At 44.2% G+C, this 20,636-nt stretch overlaps 1 protein-coding gene across 3 annotated transcripts in view; it reads left to right on the top strand.

The window, feature by feature from the left end:
- CREBL2 (cAMP responsive element binding protein like 2) overlaps positions 1-20,636 on the top strand; it is a 357,999-nt gene that overhangs the window by 20,702 nt on the left and 316,661 nt on the right. For all 3 annotated transcript variants that reach the window (XM_069628705.1, XM_069628707.1, XM_069628706.1), the window contains exon 2: positions 16,926-17,123. In XM_069628705.1, coding sequence (XP_069484806.1) covers positions 16,926-17,123 — 198 coding nt within the window. The remainder of the gene's footprint in view (positions 1-16,925; positions 17,124-20,636) is intronic.

Below are 20,636 nucleotides of genomic sequence, written 5' to 3'. Positions count from 1 at the left end.
TATTACTTAATTATTCACAACCTTTGTTTTGCTGATGAACTATTTTTAAGGAATGTTCATTTTGCATCTCTGATGCATTAGATTACACAAACGTATAACTATTTGATGTGTGAACTGTAGGCATTTGCCAAACCAGAACGTAAACTTCTAGTTACCTTACATGCCCCAGCCCGGACTAGCCTCCTTAATTGGCCACTGGACCTGGCCGGATTCCTGACCACTAGTAGCAGAGCAGGCCTCTGGTTGACTGTGGGCAGTCTCATGCCCAATAGCCCGCTACAGCACACATACCAAGCTGGTGGGCCAAAGACCCAGAGTCCTAAACTGTTGTTTTGTTCTGGGGCATATGGTGCAGATGGCAGAAATTTGCCCTCGGCTGGTGGTCGCGGACACTGCCCCCAAAAGAGACTCTTTGGTATAATGGTTTCCCCCATCTCCCCTGGCACCTTGCCAACGGTTGGATATGGGTGCACAGACAGGGGGGGGGGGGTGGGGGACTTTCACTCAAACGTAAAAGAAGCCTCAAAGCATACATGCAAAGACATTACGATTTTAGATTTATTCTGCAACATCTCTGAAAGTCATCCTAATTAGGAGGGGGGGGGAATGGGAATAAATACTACAAGTCCCTGAGCACTAGTCATTTCACTGCTACCCCGCCCAACCCCAAGTAACAAGGAAGCAAAATGTACAAATTGATACAAACCCCAGAATGTGTAAATGAACACATCTCAAATTACTCGCCACCTCAACTCTATACATACACACAGCATACCATTTCTTACTCGCCAAGAGTCAAATATCACTAACATCACTAGCCAGTAGCTCAAATCCTGGCAAGACCAACTCCTTCTGAGGTCGATTAATGAGTACCAATTTCGATTGGGTAATAATAGTAATGTATGGGAGTGTTGTGGTGTTTGGCTGCTACCCTAAAAAACTACAAAACTGAATTCCTTCTTCACTTTCTACAGAGGTGGACCTTGCCCTTAAAAACTCCAATTCAAGCAGAGCTAGAAGAGTGCAGGGAGTGTTGTGCTGTCGGTGTTCGGGGGTTCTGCTCTGGTGTTTTCTTTCTAGGACCAGTCGCCTCAGAGCCCATAATTCCCCCTCACGGGCGTGGCCTGAGCCCACGATTAAGGTTGTGCCTAGTTAGAGCTCCCGTCGAGATCCTCCATTACATCCTGGTATCCTGCGTTGCACAACAATTTGATCAGCATCAAACGCAGCTAAACGTGTATAAACCGATTCTCCAGCCTCAGCATGCAGAGACAGTGAAAGCTGGAGCGCTTTCATGAAGTAAATTGCCTGTGAACAAGGTGCCTGGTGCGGGTAAGATGGCGGACTTTGCTGCGAATCGGCTGTGAGGTGGAGGAGGGGCCAAGGTGGGCAAGAAGGCAAGCTCAGACTGCAGCGCTGAGGAGCGTTGCTGGTGAGCCCAGCACAGTGATCGCACACACATTTGTGCGCGGATAACTCGGATGGTCCACCTGGTGCCTGACAATAGTGGCAGACGGAATCCTAGCACTCAAGATCCCCACCCCAAACCCCCCCCCTCAAGATAGCCCAGGAGGAGCGGACCCTGCGGGGAGGTCATTGAGACCTGGCAAGGTCCCAGAGGAACAAGGTGGTATGGGTATGGGACCTGGCACAGCACTGATCATGTGCGGAGGAGAAACCAGGCTGGTAGGTAGGCGTGAACAAGGACCAGAGAGACGCCGAAGTGGACGGCGGGGGCGCTGCCAACTGCTGCTTCGTACCGGAGCCCCCACAGGGTGTGCAAATCCTCCAGGCGGGCAGACCGGAGCTGTGAAACGGGAGACTGCAACACGTGTGACTGCAGACTGCAACACACAGTGCCCGGGAAAGAAGCGAGGAAGCAGTGTGGCGTGGTGGACGAAGTGCGCGGCTACCAGAGCTGCTGGGGAAGGCGGTCTAGGTGCGGCTGCAAACCAGAAGGCGGCAGAAAATACGCCACAGAGCTAAGCATGGAGGGACGGGCCTGGGAGACGGCTCCAGCTGGGAGAGGTAAAGGTGCAATCACCCGGCGCGGAGCACCCAGACTGAATGCGCAGCAGGTCGGAGTGCGTTGCACCAGAGGGGATCCTTCCCACCACACGCCAACACACCGGGCTCATAACAGAGGGCGCGGTGAGCTAGACAGGTGTAGGACTGAGCAGCGCCTATAGAGTGCAGAGCATGATGCTCGGACACACTACAAGGGGGATGCATGAAAGGATGGTAGAAACAATGAGACAAAACAGGTACACCAACGTGATAATAGCCGCCACGGGCCATTTAATAAGCTGATTGCAAACTATTGCGTTGCTGCCACTGAGGTGCAGTGCAACACATGCAAGGCGTAGGCGGAGATGTTTGAGACACAGGGTGCTGCGAAGAGGAAGTGGTGGGCAGGACACAGCTAAAAGGCAACCCTACCACAGAGCAAGGAAAATCAAGTGTAGCGTCTGCCTGCGGTAGCACTCGCACTAGAATCACTAATAATCTAGCACACTGCGCTGGCTGCCACACACTGCCTGGAAGGTGGGAGACAAGGACCAGAGGCCAAGGTGGTGCCTACAACACAGTGGAAATAAGTCACTACTACAAGAAGGCTACCCAACTGGGCATCGAATTCAGCACGGCGCGAGCAAGCGGAGGACACAACCCACCGGAATTTGGGACACTAATGGGCCGAGGTACACTACAAGAAGCCACGCCCCACCAAGTGCGGTAACCACAGTGACTGCGAGCGAACGCAGCCCCACAACCGCTATAGTGGCTGTGGCACAGGCAGCTGCAATACTCACTCCAAGGTCCACTGGGCCCGACGGGCGCAGTCCAATCAGCAGACAGAACTTGAGGGTGAGACAATCAGGCTGCACCCCGGGACCCACCTACAGACAAGACACTGTGGCAGAAGGGGATGGTGAAATCGGTTGGGCAACCCGAGAGAAGCCTGTGCAAGAGACGGCTACACACGTCCTGCATATGCTGCTACAGAACGACAAACCCACCAGTTAAGAAAATGCTCACTTCCACCACTTACAGCACAGCACCAACAAGCAGGAAGTAGACAGAGAAAGCCCACAACACTAGAGCACCTGAAGGATTACCTTGTGAAACTCAGTCTGGGTTGAGCCCACACACAATAGTCCAAGAGGTGTCAAGGATTTGAGCACACGTGTGGGACACCACCGTAGGTCTCACCAGAACAACTGCTGAACGTTGCAGGGCTGCCCAACGAGGAGCCAGGTGAGGCTCTGATCTGACCCGTGAAGACTTTGCCCACACACAAGATAGCGACCACGCTGAAACTAGACGACTGCACAACTGACTGTAATTAATAAGTCGGTTCAGGCACTTGTAAAGGAAGAAATGCCCCCACCTAAAGGGAAAACCTCCTTTAATGCAACCAAACCACAGGAACAGCAACAGTGCGGCACGGGGGATAAATCTACCGCAGAGGCTGGAAACAAAGAGAATCAAGTGCTGGAAGCGATTGCAGTGTTGTGGTCATTTATAGATACTAAAATTGAAGATGTTAAAGTAGATATGCAACTGATGAGACAAGATATCTGCACCCTCACGGAAAGAGTAACAGAGACCGGACTGAAGGAGACAACAGACACCAACAAGGACCTGCAGACAAGGCTGAAGGAACTGGAGGAGAAACGCGGTGCTGGAAGCCTGAGCGGAGGACGCTTAGGGGCGTGCCCAGTGGAATAATGTGCACCTGCTGGGAATCCCGGCAGGGATGGAGACACCCGACCCCACAGGATTTGTGGAAACTACTATTACAGGAGGTAAGGGCAAGCAAGCTCTCACAGGGCTTTGTGGTGGAGAGGGCCCACATATCCTTGCAGAAATGACCACCGCCAGGTTCACAACCCTGCCCAATTGCAAGAATTCTTAACTTCCAGGACAGAGGTTATCCTGAAATACTCGAGAGAGAGAGAGTGGATTCAAAAGGGATAACTCCAATATAGCCATATACCGGGACTACACACCTGCAGTCCAGAGGGCTAGGAACTCATTTGTACCAATCAAAGCCAGACTCAGGCAGCAGAAACTTAAAGTACTTGCTTATGTACCCATCCAGGCTCAAGGTGATATACAAAGGGCGGGCTGTCTTCCTTGAAACCCCAGCTGTGGCCAGAACACAACAATTTGGCTGAGGGAGAGGGAGCATTCACATGAATGGCTCTTTGCCCAAGGGAGAGTTGGGAGCAGGGCGAATAGAACAAACATGATAACCACTGAGGCCTAGCTGCAAAGTAACTGGAATGCACCACAATCATAATTAAGTATTCAAGTTAGACAGGGGCGAGACCGGCCCACTCAACCTGGGATCGTAGGCCCACTCCACGAAGTGGTTGGTGTCGGCCAGTTGCTGACACTAAACAGCTCGCACACACTGGCCCGGACGGGTGAAGACGGTGTGGGGGCGCCTAAGCACTGCAGGACGAAAGCAGCTGCTGGGCATAGTTGTTTGGTTTAGTTTGGTTTGTTGTTGGAATGTTTTTAGTTCTTCACAAGACATGACATAGGAGACAAAATGTGCGTTGGCGGGGCGGGGGGCAGGGAGGAAGAAACTCAAGGGTAATGGTCTCCCAGGCAAGAGAAAGTGATAGGTGATTGCAAGTTTAAAAGGGGTGAGGAGTGGTGGGAGGAGGAACAGAGGCACAATAATACACTTTCATGGCAGCTGACATTAGGATACTGACATGGAACGTTCGGGGTCTAGGCATATATCTATGCAGAAATCATGTAAAATACTTCCTTAACAGGAACAAAAAAAGTCTCATTGCTGCAGGAAACCCATTTAATACAAAACACTATGGCCAAGGTTAAAGACCACTGGGGTAGGCAGGGCTATGGAGCGGCATACTCTAAATATGCTTGTGGTGTTTTCACATGGATAAGTGCGACAATTCCCTTCCGGTTATTGGGGATGGAGGCTGACCCAGAAGTAGGGTTTATATAGAGACCATGGCAATATGTATAGTTAATTCCTAGTTTCCTAACCACGGGATTCCAACACACCTTAATACACAATGTGCTAAAATAGCTCCATACCAAGATTATTTCTTCATCTGGGGTGGAGACTTTAACTGTGTATGAGATCTAGACCTGGACAGGTCTTACCCACCAATCTATACGCGAACGTTACATCCTTGCACTCGTGGAGGACACCTCCTTTGCCTTTCTGCAGCCATGGAGAAGAAGGCCCCGACATAAGCAGAAGTGGGGCTATTGCTAGACACACTTGGATCCATTTTGGGTAACCTCGACGCCAACTTTGGACTAGGCCACATTCTAGCATTGCAAAGCTTCCCCTCCCTCTCAGCAGCGCCGTGCACAGCGAGCACTGACAGCCCCCACCTTTTTCCGCCTGCGCCTCCCAAGTCCCTTTCTCATGGATGCGCCGAGACAAGATGTTGCGAACAAAGAATGTATTATTTAATTCTTCCTCCGAGATCATTGTCCTGTGTGTGTCAGGGCCAAAGTTGTTCATCCATCTCAACAAATGTTCTCCTGCACCTCTCACCCCCGCTACTGGAAAATGACTGCTTGTTCAACCTTGTGCCCCTCCAAAGCTATTCTTTCCATATAATAGAAGTGTGACCCTTCCTTGCTGACCACCCCAGAGTGCCCCCCAATAAAACAAGACCCCAGTCACAGTATATTCTGTCCTACACTAACATGTGTCACTCCACCCCCCTTTCTAGCTCTGATGTGCCAGACCTGTCAGCCATCAATCCCGATCCCCGCAGGTTGCCTCAGGGGCAAGACCCCCCACCACACCCTTCACCTCGCTAGTGACCCAAAGGGGGAATACTACGAACACACATGTGCAATTTATAGGCCTCTAATATATACTAAAAGGTATAGTGATGATCATTATTTAATGCTTGTTCAGGATAAGCGTGTAGCTCAGTGTGGGGAGGGAGCGCCTTCACTATATGATGTCTTATCACAGGGGCCAATCTTTGATTTGCAGCCCTCAGAGTCTTACGATTTCAAATGTAGTGGGGGTAGGTGTCAGCATTACCAGAATATTTGACCAATACAGAATCAGTATATGGGGGCGGGTGGGGTGGAGCAGGGTTAGGGTCTGGAAACCAGATGCGTTCAAGGAGAACTGTGGTCATGGGTTCAGGGGACTGCAGACTGGCAGTAGGGGGTTGCAGCAGGGCTTACTCGGACATTCTCGTACGAGCACACTTTGTCAGGTCTCGAGACTTGCTCCTTGCGAAAAATGTTTACGTGATTTGCTATGTGAACAGGAGATGGGCTGAGCTGACAGGTGGTGTGGGCTGGCTGTGTGAGTCGCTGGGAGAGTTAAAGTTCTCCAGAGGAACAAAGTAAATCACTAGAAATTGTGCGCAGCATTGGTGGATGGCAGCAAACAATTCATTTGTTTTTCAAAAATATTTCTAATGCCACTATGCTCTGAAGGGCTATTGGCTCCCATTCTGAGTGACGGTCAGCGGCTTTGAATTTTTGCTTGCGAGCTGATCAAACCCATGCATCGTACACAGTAAAAGGTTCAATTGTTTTTCGACCTTGAAATAAAGGGAGGATTCCGAAAGGAAGGAATGAAGGAAGGGATGTAATACCATCAAATATGATGATGTTCACCATTCCAAAACTGGACAACGGAACATTTTATTTCATTTTATGAAAATTCGTTGCTCTGAACGGAGTCTCTGCGTTACGCTGAGAGAATGGAAATACCGAATATTATGCAAGTTTTACTTTCGACGATTTTATAGACCAACGAGTCAACGTATCATTAGCCGACCGTTATTGCTGGCTTACATTGTACTGAGTTGTTCTTTGTGGCATATTACAACGACACGCAAATACAACCTGTGTGTGTACTTGTCTTTGTCCCGGGCACATGGGCAGTCCAGCATTGAGATGCATGTAGTTCACCACTGGGTTCCCCAGGTTCCACAAACACCAAATTTTAATACAGGGCCGAATGAATGGGTAAATGGGTAAAATGATAAATTGTAATCGACTACTGAGACACATTTCTGTTATGTTTTTCAAACAGCTACATCCTGCCTTTCTGCGATTGTCATCGATTCCAGATACCAAATGATGGGTTTTTTAACAGGCAGCTGCAGATACACTTGAATGGCTGGATCACCATGATGCTTTTTTGGGGACGATCTCCACGGGCCGATAAGCCTTTACGCGGTACCAGCGATAAGGAGCAATCTGACACTGTTTATGGTGGCCTAGCGCCAAGCTGATGCCCAAGCCTTGCGATTCACGGTGCATCCAATGCGCTTCTTATACTCAAAGGAACACCGCGTGACTCACAATAAACATTTGTGGATCGAGAACAAAGAAAATAAATTACCCATTTGCTTGAATATGGCAATCGCCGGACGTTCTTGGAGCATTTATTGTGAAATAAAAGTACAAATTGTACAGTTTTGCTATTTCCTTTAAAAGTATAGTTTTTTTTATTCAAAATTGGGACGTGCTGTGTTGTGAAATGATGTGTGTTGATATTCCGAGTTCTGCGTCAACTGGCGTTGATGACTGTGCGTTTGGCTACCCTGCCCAGTAACGTCATGGAGCTAGGTGGATAATATCACTAGGTTTGGTGATGTCAGCCTCACGGGCGGGGGAAAGGATTTAGTGCCGCCAGGGCAGTCCACCTTGGGCGATGCGGCAACGCATAAGATTATCAAAATATGGCCGCGCCCTGCTGCCCGATTTCGCATGTGTAAAGTAAAAAAAAAAAAAAAAAAAAAAGGGGGGAAACTACGGTAAGGTGCATAGGAAATGTTTGTACGATCAATCAACAGATGCTTAAAAACACATGCCTGAACCCTCGGGACAATATTTTTGAGCGCGCTATTCCTTTAAAACATGGCTTTTTAACAAAATCTAATCAGTCATTTGTCCACATTGCTTTGCCTCAAGATATGATCGTACCCACCGTCTGTACCCAGTCCTGAAAATGTATATATTGTATCATAAAACTTGTTTTGAATGTTATTCATTTTCACCCTGTAACCAGATAATTTAAGCGGTCTAACCTACGCTGTGATACCTCTGGGTGTGTATAACAAATGCAATAATAAAGTGTATCAGGTGCAAGCAGCATAAATGCAACAGGTACAGCAACCACAGCAAACATCATTGAATCTACCTCAAAGACAGTCGCAGCATGCCCCCATGCCAATACAGCAAACACAGGACAGTTATTGACACCTAGAATAGGGTGTCACAGTAGTGGGAGGGAATCCTTTCACAGGTACAGGGGTATGTATCCACAATAGGCCAGCTCACAGGGCGACTTGATGTGTTCAGTACTATCCGTGACTCCAGAGCCCCAAGAGGAACCAAGGGTTGATGTGACAATAGGAGGCAAATCCTTTTCATTTTTAATGGACACTGGGGCTACTCGTTCATGTATATAAGAGGGAAAATACCCAATGTCGGGAAATGCTGTGAATGCTCATGGATTCTCTGGAGCTACAAGTCAAGTTCCTTTTACTGATGAATTACCAGTCTCTATCGGAAAATGTGACATGTCTGTTCCATTGTTGTATTCACAGCAGATACCAGTTAATATTCTGGGAAGAGAATGGATGACCAAACAATATGACAATTTCTTTTACTGATGAAGGTATAGTGTGCTCCACTCCTGGGATACATTATATGAATGTGAGCAAGTTTATATTTGCATTTACAGGGCAAATGGCTCTGTGAGATGTGCCGATGGAGCCAGAGGTTTTTTTTTTTTTTTTTTTTAATAGGGCGAGCATTCTGTTAAACATGGCTACCTGGCTTAATGGGAAGGACTATGCGGAAACCTAATGAATTTCTGTTTAGACCACATACACCTATGGACGAAGAGGGGGGGGGCAGACTATCCCCTTTGAATTAGATGCAGCAGATGCAGCCATAGTATGAGGGGAAATGGCAATGCTCGAAGGCACAGACGATGAAGGTATACCATGGAGAACAGTCATTGCCATTCAGTAAGAGTGCAGATTGACTGACGTCACTGACAACATGTTTAGAGATGATCCATCAGATGACCAAGTGGTGTTCTTCATGAGCATTACGTATTGGATCAGAATAGTGAAAAGGGAGATCCCACAGCGTATGTCAATAATACAACAGCTTCCAGCATTTCTTGACGAAGACTTGGAAAAGGTGCCAAGTGTTTTATGGACTACAGGCCCTTATGATGTATGCCTATTAAAAAAGGAAAGAGGTTAAAATAAAGTTGAAACCAGGAACAATTTTACTTTGAGTGAGACAATACCCAATGTCTCGAGAGGAAGATGAGGGCATTTTTGAGACTATCTCAGCATTGATGAAGCAAGGTATTCTGGTAGCATTAGATGTAAAACCGCGGTGTACCCTGTGAAGAAATTAAAGGATGGGTCGTGGAGATTCAAACAAGGCATGAGACCGATTAACCAGATTGTAGAGGCCGAGTTTCCTTTAGTTCCTAATCCAGCGACAATACTATGTAGTATCCTAGTAGAAGCGCAATGTTTCACAGTGATGGATTTGAAAAATTATTTTGTTTCTCCATTCCGTTGCATAAAGACTCACAAGACTTAACTTTCTTTACTTTTTCGCAAAATTCCACTTGCCTTAAGGGTACTGCGAGTCTCCATCGATCTTTTGAGTCTTGCAGATGAACTTTGGCAATATTGATTTGAAGTACTGTGATACAGTACGCATATGACATTTTGATTCGTAGCAAGAGTGCAGACAAGACTCGATTAAATTAATCACTATCCTTGCAGACAAGGTAGACAAAGAGAAGTTACAGTATTAGTATTGTCAAGAAGAAGTGTTGTATATAGGCTAGTTGATCTCACATGAGAGGAAAAAGGCGACACCTGAAAAAGCTGAAGCAATTATCAAAACTAAAAAAACGCACACAGTAAAGCAGCTGCAGCGATTCTTGGGATTATAGAACTATGTGAGAGCATGTGTGCTTGACTATAGCTCATACACAAGACCCTGTAGGCCTTGAAGAAAGCACATGTGAGAAGGGAAAAAAATAGAATGGAAAGAGGAAGGATTTGAAATATGTACAGCTTCTGTCTTAGGAATTCACAATTATGCTGAAGGTTTTTGATTTTATTTTCACACTGATGGGACAGAGGGTGTGCAGTCATAATGTCGACATCAATAATGTCGACAGTCAAAATGTCGACAAATTAATGTCGAAAATCAATAATGTCGACATACAAAAATGTCGACATTTTACATTAATGTCGACATTTTTTCGAAATGTTGTATAAATAAATAAATATATATTTATTGTTGTGTTGTATGTGTTGAGTATGAGGGGTGGGGGGTGGCAGGGGGTATTGGGTGAGAGGGGTTGGGGGGGACATCCCCATAGTAAATGATATTCTTTTTATTTATTTGTTTATTTATTTATTGAATAATAAATAAATAAATAAATATATAATTACTATGTGTTGGGAATGAGGGTGAGAGGGTGGTTGGGGGGGGTGTGGGGGGGTGTCAGGGGGGTGTTGGGTGAGGGGGGGTTGGGGGGGGACCCCCCCCATAGTAAATTAGACTCTTTTTGGTTATTTATTTATCGAAAAAATAAATAAATAAATAAATAAATAATTAGATTGTGTTGAGTATGAGGGGTGAGAGGGTGGTTAGGGGGTGTGGTGGGGTGGCAGGGGGGTGTTGGGTGAGGGGGGGTTGGGGGGGGACCCCCCCATAGTAAATGATACTTTTTGTTGGTTATTTATTTATTGAAAAAATAAATAAATAAATATATAAATAATTAGAATGTGTTGCATATGAGGGGTGGGAGGGTGGTGGTGTGGGGTGTGGGGGGGTTGCAGGAGGGTGTTGGGTGAGGTGTTGATAGTGTTAAGGGTTTATAGTCATATTGTCGAAAAAAAAATGTCGACATTTTTTTTTCGACATTATGACTTTTTACATTAAAAGTATAGAATGTCGACATTATTATTTTCGACATTATTTTTTCGACATTTTTGTCTGTCGACATTTTTTTGTCGACATTATGACTATAAACCTTAACGAAGGCCCCGCTGCTCGGGTCATATACTTTCAGTACCCCGGCCCGCAAGATTTGCATGACCGGGGCACTAAAAGCATTTTTTTTCTGTCCCGGGAATGTTTTGGGGACAGATAAAAAAAAAAAAATGTCCAAGAAAGAAAATGGCTACTGGGAAAGGGAAAACTGAGCCTGTTTTCCCTTTCCATGGCGGCCGTTGGGAGCGGACGAACTGGAAACAGAAGTGTTCCCAGCGCGTCAGCTCCCAAAGAAAGGAAGGAGAACAAAATAAATAAAGAGAAGGTAAGTGGGGTTGGGAGGGAGGGGAAAAAGAAAAAATATACCTGCGTCCTGGGCGGGGGACGATGGAAGCCTTCAGCCGTGTGGAGGCACGGAGCGTGGATGGCCCCGCTCCGAGCCTCCACACGGCTGGAGGCTGCCATCGTCCCCCACTGGGGACAAAGGAGGCAGAAGGTAAGTGGGGTGCCACGCCCCCCACCGGGTACAATGGCTGTGAAATTCCGACCGAGGGATCCCCTGCCGGGTAATGCCTCGGCAAGCTCCATCAGAATGGTTGTTTCATTCTGATAGCGCCCTCGCCGGGTACTAATCGTCAATAACATGTTAATTAAAAAATTGGAAGTACAGTTCATAGTAAGATGGGCTCCTACCCGGCTTCAGTCCCTTGTCATTGGAATTGGGTACAACGCCAGTTATTCGCAAGTTGAGATCATTTTTATACAACATGCTTCTGTTTAACTCTGAAGCATACTGCAAAGAAATGCAGTTGGCAGGTGACTGTAACCTCAAATGAATAGACTGTCCAACAGGGACCACCCCCTGGCAGATGGCCAAGACTACCTCTTCCTATAAGCTTCTGCTCGCCAGATGCTTCACACATATCGAACTTTCCATAATCGGCTTTCGGCGCAATTTGAGCATTTCTGAGGTATCAGAAAAACAATACCCAAGTAATATATTTAATAGGATCATTTAAAATGTTAAAAACAATCACATCTTTTATCATTTCTTGAGGTTGGAATGAATCAAGAAATGTTGGCCTAATAATTGGAATGATGATAAAAATAAATGGCCATACTGATTATTCAAGTATTCAAGAAGGTTTATTAGATCACTCATAGTTCACCAAGAATGGATCATACAAATCATGTTTATAAAAAAAATACAATCAAGAATCGCTTGATGCTCAATGTATTGTTCTTATTAGACTCTCATTTACAACCGTCTAAACTAATCCTTGTTTTCTCTATTCCCTTTTTGTTTTTCTCCTTTTCTCTGTGACACTTGTGCTTTCCTTTTTTCAACTTTTTTGGGTAAAATTTGATTGATGGTTATAGCCTTGAAAAAGCCCAAAGAGGATGAAACGCGTGTTGGCGTTTGTGGTGTAGAATCTAAATTAAGCAATTTCAGAAATTACATTTGTATCATACACATGAATACAATGCATAGATAGGAGAGTATGTATAGCTCAGGGACAACGCGTTTGTCTTGAAGCAAGACAACACAGGGTAACAAGTTTCGAAACCCGATCTGGCGCTTAGAAACCACCGCTGGTATTAAGCGCGTTATAAAGAAACAATTATAAATTATAATTATTGATGTCAACTTACTATGGTACAACAAATGTTGAGTATTCTCCATTGACTCGCTTGGCATATTGGGCACACTTGTTATCCAATAGTATAAAATTGATCAAATAAATGATGGAGTGGGGCGCATGCGACTTGGAAGTGAAGTACTTTGGCAAAAACAAAAATGGGATTACCACTGGTAAATGGAAATTAGGCACAGATCCTAGGGGTGGATTATTAATTAATACACATATATACTGTAAATCAACTGGTGCATTTAGTTTCCATATCACACTAAATTTATTTTTTTATAAAATAAAAATAATAATCCAGCAATATTGATGATAAATAACAATACCTAATTGTTGCTTTATTACAAACAATGGTATGTGTGTTGAAAAATGAACAATATAAATCAATTCAAACATGAAAGACTGACAAAACAGAGAAAAGGCATTTTCATCAGTAGCGTTGGACCCTTGGTGGGTTCATAACCTAGAACCAAATTTTATCTGTTATAAGACCTCCTAACTAAATTCGCTTCACTAGTCATTTCAGTACATTTGCAACAAAAAAGATTCTATTAGGTATAAGTGGTATCACAAAGTCTTTGGCCTGCTAGACTCTGAAACCTGACTAAATAATAATGAAAAGGGCAGCTCAAACAAATACGTTCAAACCTTGTGACAATTTTTTCATGTTTTAGAAGGAGGTGAGTGTGCACAACCTATGTTTTATCTTTATTTTCTATACTTTGATAGTTTGATAGATTAATATGGGGTGCAAACCCACTAGTGAAGGGCCTCCGTGAAATGGCACTGAATATGAACCAAAATGAGACTTTGGCCGTGAAGCCTGTGGTGTGGACTGCACTCCCGAGTGTCAATTTTCTGTATTTTTACTCCAAAGGACTGTATAGTAAGAGTTATGAGTTTCATCAAGAATTCAAAAATGTATTTATTTAACTCCTATTCAAAAGCTTCAATGCAATGATTGCAGATGCATCAGATATAAGGCCTATGCATTTCGGAATGTCTTGTCCTCCTTCAGGGCCAGTCACTGGTATTATTCCTATACCAATATATAGTCTACTTATCACGTATTACCATCCCGCCAAGACCTTTTTAAAAAAAACAGTATTAGCATACCAAAGATAGTTTCACATCCATCAAATATACACAAGCCAAAGTTCACAATTGCCCACAGTATAGTATATAGCCGTGTGATTCCCACATGAACCATCCATTTTAAGATCATTTGGTTACATTGCATCCATAATATTCATTGGAATGGTCAACGGGTCAAATGCATCATCATATGCAAAACACCAGATTACACATTATATACATACATGGTCAGCAAAGGAAAGGAAAGAAAAGAAAAGGCTGGTGAATAAAGCATTTCTATTTCTAAACTTCATAAATCAACTCGTGAGTGTGTTAAATTCACAAACCTGATATTACTGATGCGGTTTAAACGTCTGTGAAAGATCGCAGAAAGAATATGTGTAGGTATTATACATAAGCTTCTGCTTTGTGACAAACACTAAATTGTAATTAGTTGGAATTCTCGTTCTAACGCGATCCACTGCTTCGCTTATCAAAATGCTGCATGCGAGTGTCCAGGGAGCCGAATGTCCCGCTGTAGTAATAGAAATCCTTGTTGTAACTAACGATGCTAATAACTTAGTCTGCAAAACCAGATCTCTTACTGTAGACGCTTACCTTGTTCATGCGAAAAATGAAACTGAACCGAACGCTGCGTGAGTGCGACTACTGTTATATTTGTATCATTCATTGCCTGGGTAACCTGTGGTGATGTGGCACCATAGAGGTGGCCATTTTGGAATGGTCTAAAGTTTACAGACCAAATATACTCTCTTTTAAATGCTGTTCGCCTTGGTATAGCTTACTGCTGTTATAGAGAAACTGATTTAGCACACTGTGTACAGAAGAAAAAAATAAAGAGAAGTAAGAGAAAGTATACATGCGGCACTGCGAGTCACGGGTCCCATTCTGTTGTAACACTGACCACGGTTTAATTAAGGACTGCATGATCGAGCAGTGGGTTCGATTAAGAATCACTCTTCAATAGATATTAGTGAGACAGTGTAATTAGCAATTGTGACGCCACTTAACCATATCCCTTGGGTATCAGAAGTAAATGGAAATTCTAATCATCCACTGGAGTGAGTGTAATATCAAATGTGTAATATCAAATGTGTAAGACCTAAGAATATACTAATAACTTAACAACTTGGGAAAGGACAACTTGTGGCACAGTTAGAATTAAGAACACAGATAAATGCTGCTTTTTGTATATTTGGTCTATAAACTTTAGACTGGTTTCGCTGACTAAGTTATTAGCAGCGTTAGTTACAACAAGGATTTCTATTATTACTGCGGGGCATTACGGCCCCCTGGACACTTGCATGCCGCATTTTGATACGCGAAGCAGTTGATCGTAAGAATGAGAATTCCAACTAATCGCAATTTAGTGTTTGTCACAAAGCAGCAACTTATTCATAATACTGACACATATTCTTTCTGCGATCTTTCACAGATGTTTAAACTGCACCAGTAATATCAGGTCTGTGAATTTAACACACTCGAGTTGATTTATGATGTATAGAAATGCTTTATTCACCAGCTTTTTCTTTTGCTGACCACTTAACCATGTATGTATATAATGTGTAATCTGGTGTTTTGCATATGTGATGCATTTGACCTGTTGACTTACGATGAATATTATGGATGCAATGTAACCCAATGATCTTAAAATTGATCGTTCATGTGGGATCACACGGCTATATAATATACTTTGGACAATTGTGAACTTTGGGTTGTGTATATTTGATGAATGTGAATTGCACTCATTTGCAATATCATTGGTATGCTAATACTGGTTTTTGAAATAAATGTCTTGGCGGTATGGTAATACGTGGTGTAGGAATAATACTAAGGACTGGCCCTGAAGAAGGACAAGTTATTCCGAAATGCATAGGCCTTATATCTGATGCATCTGCAAGCATTGCAGTGAAGCTTTTGAATATGAGTTAAAGAAATACATTTTTGAATTCTTGATGTAAACTCCTAACGCGTACTATACAGTCCTTTTTGGAGCAAAAATACAGAAAAATGACACCACAAGATTGTGGTTCTCGGGAGTGCAGCCCATACCGCAGGCTTCACGGTCAAGGTCTCCTAATGTTTTGCCACTTTACCTCACTGTTATTCGATTGGTAGAGCGCGCATACCAAGGAAATCCTAAGGGGTACAGTTAGAGCTTTGCATATCTAAACCTTGGGAGATTATGTACTCTCCATACAAATTTGTAACCAGAAGCTTATAAAAATACAATCTGGCCCAAATGCTTTTCCATGCCATGCCCAACGCAAATGGGCCGCCGGCCATGTACAGTGTCCTCTCTGGGTAGCATGGTGATGCATGGGATATGGACATGACCGATGGTTGATATAGGTCGATTTTGGAGGCAAATTGCCCAGTAGACACTGACATTCTAAAAGTGCCATCATTAAAACACCTAAAAATCTGCAAAAATAACTTTGGTTCAAGGGGGGGTGGGGGTTCATGGTTCACATTACCAGCATAAAGGGATAATACGGTTGTGGTGTCAAACAAAGCCCCACATAGTCACAAGCTATGGTTCTTAAAGCACCCAAAACTCGCCATCATGGAGAGGTCATGTCACCAAATGTAACACACGTGTATTTGAACCCAATACTGACATCCAGAAAGAGTTTGACTTAGTATCACTTGAAATTTGATTTGAGGGCAAATTTAATCCACCACTCGGAATTAATTTTAAGACCAGTTTTCCTAGAACCGGGGTCACAAGGTGATCATTGCATACAGATCTATGTAGTAGAGTGCCAGTTTGGCTGCTGTCTTCACAAACCTATGGGGGCACCCATAATAAGTTGCTGTCATCAAAAACGAAGTGTATGCCCTAATTGTATGACTCGATCCGCGAAATCTCCCTGTATTATGTTTGAAGCCTACTTTTTATTATTTAGAGAATAAAATGGGGGATATGAGGGTATCAGAAATCGTTGTCCTGATTTCTAGATTAAACCAAATGACGAGAGTGGAAAATGTGGACAAATCCTTTTTTTCTTTATTTAAACAGCAGAATAGACAGTTAACATAGCTTTTAATTTACAATCGGACTTCTTTACAAGAAGAATTTTGTCCAGATATTACAAGTACAACATATCTGTGCATGACGGATAGCGTTGACTGTTTCTCTGTATGCCTGTCTTCCTCTAGGTGTTTGGTGGCAAAGTAAAGAAACCTGGGAAGCGAGGCCGCAAGCCTGCCAAGATTGATCTCAAAGCAAAACTTGAGAGAAGTCGTCAGAGTGCCAGGGAATGTAGGGCGAGGAAGAAATTGAGATACCAGTACCTGGAAGAGCTTGTGTCAAGCCGGGAAAGAGCCATCTGTGCTCTGAAAGAAGAGCTAGAAATGGTAAAATGTACTTTATTGTTGGTATTTAATAATCCATTCACAGCACTCATGCTTTTCTTCATGTTTTGTTTATGAGCTCTTGCACATGTTCTTGTGGTGTGTGTCTTGCTCGCTGTGTGTGTATTGCTTGAGTGTGTTGTGCGCTTGGGTGAGGGGGGGATGTGGGTGGGTGTGTGTGTGTGTGTGTGTTGCTTGCTTGGGGGAGGGGTTGCTTGCTTGGGGCAGGCGGTGCGTGTCACTCGCTGTGTGTGTCACTTGCTTGCCCTCTTGCTTTGTGTCGCTTGCTCTCCCTCCCTGTCGCACTCATGGTTGGCTTACAATCATATTTTTTAAGGTATCTTTGATGGCCATTCCTGTATAAAGACAATAGAATAAATAAGTGCCTTTTTGTATTTGGGCCAGAGTGAAGGTGCCCTTTGTGAAGTACCTTGTTTGCTTTTAATTTGTTTTTAAGGAAACCTGTAGATGATCTACAATCAATAGAACACAAAAATGTTGCTGCTGCTAATCACAAAGGCAAGAACATTGTTATTTCCCCACTTGAATGTTTTATAGTATGTATGCCTGTGATGATCAAATAGACTTCAAAGAGCCTATGCTGCTATCCAAGCTGTCAAGTCCTTTTACTGATTGATCGTCACAATTTCAGAGAACCGGGAGCATTTTTATTTTTCTGCTCACTAGGACTCCAGCAAGGCAAACAAGTGTGATTCTTCTCTTCCTTTGTCAGGCACTTTGGAAGTTAACATTCTGGACACAAGGCAAGGGCTCATTTGGGATTCTTGTGCAACAGAACAGCAGTGCAAATGTTACCTTCTTAGATTAAAGTTAGTTGTTTTTACTTTTGCTTACTAGATAAAGGTTTGCTGTTTGATAGAAATAGAGCCATACAAAGTTATAGAGCACCGCAACATTTCTGCACTTATTCGAATTTGACAGTCCACACAGAACCAGCCTTAAAATCCTCTCGCGCCTCACTGCCTTTCATACCTCTAAATGTATGCCTCCTAATCCAACTTTTACCAACCCCTTCTTAACACCCACTCCTCTTCCCAAGGAATGGAACGTGTCCATGCCAATCAGTCAGACATGCTACTCAATGGGCTGAGTATAAATGCATATTTCATTTCTAAATGGACCTTGCACTGTTCTACTGATACTTAGTCTGCAGCCTTATTGCTTTCATTTTGCTACAATCTCATCCTACTGAGCACATCCTCAGGCACTTAATATAGTTATGCTTCAGGCTGTTGTACTGGCAAGCAAAAGGGAAGAGTTTCTCTGATCCTAGATTAGAGCATGCCTATTTTCATTTTTTGTTTGCAAAGCACAACAAGTAAATTGATAGCGGCCATTAATCATAAAAGCTGTTGCTTCCTACCACATTGCTTTGCACCATAGATTAGATTGGAGTTTACCCTTCAATCAATTGGCAACACAATCTACAACAGCCCTATGTGGCAACGCACAGTGGCATAAATGCCACTGGGAGTTAGTTTTCTCAAAATGTAGGCATGGCATTGCTAATACCAACACAGTTCCTTGGAATGGCATTTTCTTTGTCCGGTTCTCCTTCAGGAAAGCGTAGTTTGGCAAGCCAGAAGAAAGAATGACTCAGACCAGAGTAGGTGTTGTCAAGAGGCTTTGAAAACTCATTTCTAGCCCTATAGCTAAAAGGAAGTTCCCTTCCTATCAAAGCTATAATGGCCAGGACAAAAAAAGTCCCCATTCCAAATCTATCCAGTAAACTGGCCCTACCACTATGAAAAACTAAGCCCTGCACTGTGATTTCACCCATGCTTCTCAGGTCCTGGTTCTGAGTTCAATAAGTGTCTGTAGAAAACACAATTCCTGGTGTTTTTTAATTTATTTTATTAATATAAGTTTTTATTGTTTTAAAATAAGAACATAATAGGGACGGGCAATCAAATGCCATTGCTTGGTTGCACATCATCATACAAATATCAAAAGCAGAGCGGCTGAGGGAAGACCCCATAACAAGTTAAGGGCAAAAAATAACAAACCTTAACCCTCCCGCTCCCACCAACCCCACATCTTCTGAATATTTCAGAGGCACCGCCTAGCATTATACACTTGTCTCTTGAGACAAGTGCATGTCTACCTCAGCGGTCCAACGACTAAGCCGTGGGTGATCCGCTGAGCCCCACATTGCCGCGATGATACTCTGTCAGCTCTAGTGTTACAGACGAACACCTTTTCATGCTTTGTTGAACCCTGCCTCTCCCCCAAATCCCGAGCAGTGCCAGCTTTGGATCACAGGGCATGTGAGACCCCAGTAGCAAAGTTATCCTGTGAATATACTCACCCCCGCTACCCCCCAGCCCCCAGAAAACCTGGATTTGTTTGCATTCCCATAACAAATATGGAAGAATGTGCCCCCCCCCCCCCCCTCGCCTGCATCTGACGGATATTGCTATCTGCAATACCACGGTGAACCAGTGCCGTCCACGAGTAATATGCATAATGCATTATTTTGGATTGGATAGGTGGTCTGGGAGCAATTCCAACCTTCTGTGGGAACGTTAGCACCTCTACCCATTCCTCAAGGTCCAGTGGCCCAACATCCCTCACATTTATCCTTGAGCTGGACAGCTTCTGGGCCCTGAGAGCCGTGTGTACTGGATACAGCCTTGAGGTGTCCTTAGTAACAATTATATGGAAGAGATAGCTTCTAGGGATGGGCATTTCAGAACCTCTTTCAGAGGGGGCAACTGAGATCCCATGGCATGGGCAAGTTGCATATGTCTGTACTACTCCTTTCTCTGCAAACCATGTGTCTTGCAACGACCCAAATGGGATAAGCCACCTTAGTGGCCTATTTTAAGTAACTTGTAGGTGTGTGTTCCAGAGGGTTTGGTCTACCTCCCCAGCCTATGCGTTGGTGTGCGTCGGACAATATCTGTCTGGTATGTCATAAAATCAATGGTAGGACCGCATTCCTATTCCTGCACCGATATAGCACTTGTTTGGGTGCTGTTCCTCCCATCCATCCCCGTTCTACTGCAATGTGAGGATGCCTGTGGTTACCATGTAACCAATCCTTCGCTGCCCCAGGTTCTGCAGCCTAGTAGTATAGTTGAAGTCCGGGCAGGCCTATTTCCCTTTCAATACAGAGCGTTGCAGCATTTTGAGAGCAATGCTCGGCTGCCCCCCAGCAAGCTGTAAGGTGCCCTCAATCGTTGCAAAAAACACTTTAGGAACAGGGAGTGGAGTATTTTGTAGCACATAGAGAAACTTAGGGGGTGGCAGTATTTTAAAGCGAGCCATCTTACCCAGCAGAGTCATTGGGAGAGATTACATGATGGAAATCTGAGGGGGTCGAGCTTGAGTGAATGCCTAAATACTTAAAACCAGGGACCGAGATTGGATAAGGGCCATCTCGGGGAACAGTCCCATCCCCTCCTTGTAGTGGAAAAAGGAACACATTTCTGCCAGTTTACTTGCTATGCCAATAGTATTCTTGTCACAGCGTGACAGGAGATTGCCGGGTTG

This window comes from Ambystoma mexicanum, chromosome 12, assembly GCF_040938575.1.
Source record: "Ambystoma mexicanum isolate Mex_15411 chromosome 12, UKY_AmexF1_1, whole genome shotgun sequence".
In the NCBI taxonomy this organism is placed as follows: domain Eukaryota; kingdom Metazoa; phylum Chordata; class Amphibia; order Caudata; family Ambystomatidae; genus Ambystoma; species Ambystoma mexicanum.
Note: the sequence above shows the minus strand (reverse complement) of the source record. Positions and strands in the feature narration are given on the sequence as shown.